This window comes from Adelges cooleyi, unplaced genomic scaffold, assembly GCF_023614345.1.
Source record: "Adelges cooleyi isolate 19-005CV unplaced genomic scaffold, UGA_ACOO_1.1 ACOO_flye_CR_arks_rails_tigmint_CR_PRNA_376, whole genome shotgun sequence".
NCBI lineage: Eukaryota > Metazoa > Arthropoda > Insecta > Hemiptera > Adelgidae > Adelges > Adelges cooleyi.
Genome location: NW_026096053.1, coordinates 13,714,904 through 13,720,903, shown reverse-complemented (window position 1 = coordinate 13,720,903; position 6,000 = coordinate 13,714,904). Strand labels below are relative to the sequence as shown.

At 36.0% G+C, this 6,000-nt stretch overlaps 1 protein-coding gene across 2 annotated transcripts in view; it reads right to left on the bottom strand.

The window, feature by feature from the left end:
• Positions 1 to 3,611: 3,611 nt before the first annotated feature.
• LOC126841124 (LIM domain only protein 3-like) overlaps positions 3,612 to 6,000 on the bottom strand; it is a 52,121-nt gene continuing 49,732 nt past the window's right edge. For both annotated transcript variants that reach the window (XM_050577423.1, XM_050577424.1), the window contains exons 5-6: positions 4,929 to 5,076; positions 3,612 to 3,992 (exon numbers count right to left, since the gene is read on the bottom strand). In XM_050577423.1, the coding sequence (XP_050433380.1) occupies positions 3,759 to 3,992; positions 4,929 to 5,076 (382 nt within the window). In that variant the 3' untranslated portion in view covers positions 3,612 to 3,758. The remainder of the gene's footprint in view (positions 3,993 to 4,928; positions 5,077 to 6,000) is intronic.

Genomic DNA, 6,000 nt, shown 5'->3' with positions numbered 1-6,000 from the left:
GTGCGGTGGGTGGGTGGGTAGGTATACAACCTCCACCACCTACTCCCTCCTCTCGTGTAATTTAATTATCCACCCTTAACGGCTCTCCGGGCTCTTGACGTCTTCTTAATGTGCTTATCTCTAGAGTTCTAAACCCGCCGGCGCTATTGTTAGGCCTAAAACAATACACGTCCTCGCCGCGATAACACGGCTGCAAAAATACACGACAACGGCCGCGAGTCGCGTAGGATTTCGGAATAATATAATATTCGAAACTTCAGTTGCTGCTCATTATTATTATTATTATTGTTATCGTCGTCACCGTCGTTAGGTATTGTACTTGTTCCGTATTGTACAACGGCGGCGAGCCTTCCTTCGAGGCCGACCGAAGAAACGGTAAAACGGTATCTAACCGGCCGACGGCGTTAATGCGGTTTCGCTGAAAACAATTATTAAAACGCCTACAATGAAAGCGCGCGTTCAACGCGGAATACTTGAATATAATTTAACGGAAATGTATTACACTTACACGATGTAAATATTGTTTACCGCCAGAACCGTTCAAAACGTACACGTTTATAATATTCTTATGGCCAACGCCAGTTTTGTACATCCCATCAGTAGTATCTTAAAGCCGGGTCCACACTAGGAAACATTGTGCGCGCACTTGTTCGACGAAATGTTGCCCGGTGTTGGCGAACTTGTGCGCCAGCATGTACGCGAACAATGTTCGTTGTGATCTATCTGTGTTCGCTCAAATTTATTTTTTACCAACCCGCTTAAAAATACTTAGCCATAGGTGTAATGTAGCACAATTCAGTCAGTCGTTGGTGCAGTGTACTAGTGTGCCGAATGAGAAAATTATCTGTATTTTAATATTATAAGTTTTTTTCCTTTTACATATGAGTGACGAAGATGTTATTGTAGCTAGTGCGGCGTTTCTTTGTACTAAATTAGCCTTAAAAAAAACAAAAATCTAAAACTAAAAAGCGCCTGTTGTGGCAAAGAGCAATTTTTAATAGTAGACCGCGGTACAATGGGAGTGACTTACTATGTTTTTATACACAATTGTGTGACAATATAAAAATAAATGTCACTTTAAATATTGGGATTTTTAAACATTATCACGAGCATAACTGTGTAGTGTACCTACTCTATATTTTATTGGTTTTTTTCTGAAAACAAAAAATTGTTTTCGCGTTGGTTGGTATGTTTTTAGGTAATACGACCTCGACATAATATTTTAAAGGATTTTTCATAAAAATCTGTCGTCAACATTTGTTTTTACTAATGAAAACTAAAAAAAAAATGATTTAGGTTCCTATAAGTTGTGAATGAAACAGCTATCAGATATTACGGCTCACTACAACATTTTTAAACATAGTTAATTAGATTAAAATTTGTATGGAATATTTCTTCAATATTACTTATTAAGTACTATCGATAAACCTTGACAAACAATATAAATATCATAAGCCCTTTAACCTAAAAAGTGTAGACATTTTTGCTTCATTTCTCCACATTGAGCAAAGTTTTTATAGCTTAAGGTCTAAAAATTAGACTTAGGTAGATTTAAGCGGGAATCAACATGTACGATTTTATTATAAATAAGTAGTCAAACAGATTTGTGTTAATTGATATGTAAATTATAACATCACATCATAATATTATTTCTAACAATATCATGATAATTTATAGAGCATTGACGTTTGGTAACATTATATTTCATTACACTATACTACAGTGATGTAGCCAGTGAAGTATTTCCGAGGAGGCGCTGTAGTGATTACCTCCCTTGGCATATGGCAGTTTATATAGTACATAAGACTAACAATAATTACTAGTAATTATATCATATTTCCATGTCTCCAATTATCTCTACAATTAAAATGAGCATCAGAATAGACGCGATAATATAACATTGCAGTGTTGGGAATCAAAAGGATGTAAACTATGACTCGACTCCAATGTTCTGGCCAAACCTGCATTGTGTGAAGGTATTACAATTATAGGCTAACGATGGTTTATTGCTTTGGAGTGTTCGCATCGAGGGGGGGGTCGTTCCGACCGACTGCTTGTCGCCTTTTTTAGTTGCTTACACATTTCCCCCCTCCCGGCTCCGTTCCAGTACAAAAACGGCAATTTCCTCGCCTTTTTCATGCATTTCTGAACACCTAGTTCGCCGAGATCCACCGCCGTTTTGTTCGTACAGTCACGCGGTAGACACAACACACATGCACCGCATGTTATCATCATTGTAATATGTGTACAGTTCACGCAGGACCAACCGTATAATAACAATATAGAGGGGCACGTACCCCGGCCGTTCATCATTTCGGGTGGACTTCTCCCGCGAGTCACGTAACAGTGGGCGGCCTCGACGATAAAGCAAAAGTGCACACGAACTGATAAAAAAAAAAAAATAAATAAATAACATGTACGTACGGCCTCTTTATCATTTTTTTACGAGGACGCAAAAACTTCAACGGCAATCTTATCTGTACCTAACTGATATGTAAAGTACTCGTACGCGAATTTGTTGGAGTTTTGTTTGTAGGTAAACAAAAATAGCACCCTCGGAAGGGTAAAAGTGTCAAAAGTCATTAAGCAATTTTAGCCGAGACGTTTGAAAGGGTTCGAGAGGATTAATTGTGAGTATTTCGCGATTTCCTGACTATACCATTAACTCGATAAGAAAGTTATTGAATTACATTCAACTAATTGACAAGCGAAACGCCTAACACCGTTGACTCCCTTTAACTCTTCGGCAGTTTCTTCTTGGAGTTTTGCTACGGGAAAATCGTAACGGTCCTATTTTTAATATAATCTAAAATAATACAATTTATTAGGCTTTAACAACTGAGCCGGTAAGCTTAACACGGATTTCCAAAAATCTACATTTGATGTTCATGACAACTCAAAGTCGCTTCTTGACAGCAGACAATATAATTTGTACTCGAGTCTTTCTATGTTGCGCTGAATGGTGACTAGCTGTTTAACTTGAGATTAAAAAATGCAATAAACAAAACACGTTGTATTGATGCTATCGACGGAATATGTATATTTTAATTTAGACACACTACCTTATAATAGTATTGCCATTTTTTAAATGCTCACAATAAAATAATAATATTATTACAAACAACACAAGGGTAACAGCCTAGGACGTTTTGAAATTAACAAGATATCCTATATAATATATAAATATTTTATTATACAATTATTATTATTATTTATTTTTTACTTAAACACTAACAGCGCTACGACTAACGTACTTTGGTAAAGATAGTATTTAATATAGTAATAATAAAATTGTGACAACTTGGCGATGGCTTCTACATAATAATATAAACTAAATAGTAGTTGTATTACAATACAATAGTTTTGGAAGAGCTGCACTTTTTTTTGTGTGTCTATTCCATTCTTGATTTTTATCGTTCTATCGTTGGAAGTAAATAAATAATAAAAAAAAAAAAAACAAAACAAAGCGATAGCCATCGCTCGAGTAATTTACAATAATAATACTAATAACCTTAAAAACTTAATGACTAGTCGAGTGACGATTTGGGGGGGGGGGGGGGTCGCTCGCCCAAAACAAGTGGTTATAAGAGCCGCAAGAGTTAAAGACAATATTAATAGTATAATAATATAATTGTTATTATTATTTAAATCAACAACGAATAAGGTTTTAACCGACAAAAAGAACAAACAAAAAATAATAATAAATTTTAAAACAATAATAGTTGGAAAACAAAAAAAAAAATCTCAAACCGTAGAAATCATTTGACGTCGTACATTTGAATTTGAGACTGGTCGCCGTTGTTTGCCGCACCCGAAGTGCCGAATTGGTGACCGTTAGTGGTGATGGCCGCACCGTGGTGATGCCCGTGTAGGTGATGTCCGTGAAGGTGAGCGGGATCCGTGGGGGTTGTTCGGCGGTCACCCCCGTTGCCACCCCCGTTGTTGTTGACCACGGCCATTGGCATTGTGTCGGTCCTCCCTCCGGCGCCGACCTATGTTTTTTCAAGAAAAAAATTACATATTTTTTAATTCCAACAACATAAATTTAATTTGAACAAAAAAATCATCGTTGATTTTACATAAAAAAATTGTCTCGATTTAAGGGTAAGACGGTAGAATAAGGTTAAACATCCATGAAGGCGAAAACGCGTTAGACTGTATTTTAATTATTAATTTTTTTGTTAGGTTAAGTTGCGTTAGGCGAGGTTTGGTCAGGTCAGCTGCCATTGTTACCGATAGGCAGTATAGGATCAACAAATATGAATAAAATGATTTTCAGATACTTATCGACCGTCGATTCTCCATCACATAGTAACCGAGTAGTTTAATACGGTCAAAGTGTAATTTCCCACCTTTTTTTGAGATGTCCTTAACGAAAACCATGTTTGAGATTTTTGAGAAAACTACACATGTTACAGTCTCACTCTAGTCAGTGATATGTGCAGGCCTAAGCCCCAAACTACATCTAAAACGGCCTGTATGCCTAACGAATATTCCATAAAAATTTAGAAGTAATCAATAATTATAGATTGCTGTAATTTTAAGATGTTAACATTTTTAAATGTTTTTCTCCATTTTGGAGTGGAGGGGTGAATTTTTTATTTTATTGATTAGCCTAACTATACTTATGCCACAAATGTTGTCAATTTTATAAATTCATGCAATCTTAAGAACATATTTGTGTAAAAAAAAAGTGGTTAGGTAAATGATGCATTTAAAACGTGTCTTCGAATCCATATTAATTGATCTATAATAGTGTGAAATATCATTATTGTTAAAAAATAAATACAAAAATCAATTATGTAATATTTTTTTTTAATTTCGATAAAAATAAACATATTGATTTTTTTTTTCAACTATAACTTTTTAATTTTGTGGTACATTTAAGAAAAAAATGTAATTCTCTTAACTACTACACTGAAACTTACCGTCGGTGGTATGTGTGTGGCGTGTCGCTTGAGTTGTGCCAATGTGGCCGGGTTGTATGCCATGTTGGCGAACACCATTCTCTCTTCGAAATCGTATTCGCACAGTATTTTATTTTCGCACAAGTAAAACCGGTCGCCGACGCAAAATCTGTGAAAATAAATGAGAAAAAAAAAATATATATTATTTCGGTTTAAATATTCCACGTTTGTGTCATCCCATTTAGTCGTATGCAATAAGCGCTACTCGTGTCCGGCCGGAGACACTGGTTGTTTGTTATGCGAGCTCGGTAAGTGTTTGACATTAAGATTGTCGTTATTGGTGTTTAATCGAAAACGGGTAAGAGAAAAAAAAAACAAATAATAGCACTTTGGAAAAAAAAAAAATATATAATATTTAGTTTTGATATAATTAATGTGTTTTGGTATTTACACAGTTGTTGAGAAAGGGGAAATTAAACGAGTGTTTTTGTTTTTTAAGTAAATAAATCTCTTTTTGCGGACGAGCAGAGGGGTGAGGGGGTGGGGGGGGGGTTTGTTTGCGAAATCTTCAAATCGACTTTATGAAGAGACGACGGTTTGTTTATGAGCCGGACCGATCGGATTTATGAGCCATTTAAAGGTCGAGGGGCCAGTCAATCGTGTCACACGCCGACCGTGCAGGGAATTCCCGGATTATGTCTTTATAGTGTCGATAAATTAAGAAAGTTTGCTCGCAGCTCTGCCACGCTTAGTTTGCGCCACTTAATGGCGTTGTTTTCGGCGATGGGGCAATATAATGTCGCGGCGATTAATAACCGATTTTTAAAAGTTTTTAAACGGTTTTTGTCGACGTCGGCCCCAAACGCAGTTACACTCACTGTGTACACGAGAGCAGATAATATATTATTATTATTATTGTTATATTATAAGGGTGATGGGGGCTCGCAGTAAATCAAAAAACGGCTATTAGCTTCGACGCCAGTCGCAACCCTTCTCCTTGGAGATTGCGAAGAAAAAAAAAAAAAAACACCCTAAGAAAATATGTACACTTATTTGAATAAAAAAAAAAAAACTCTGATTACTCCGAAATTTA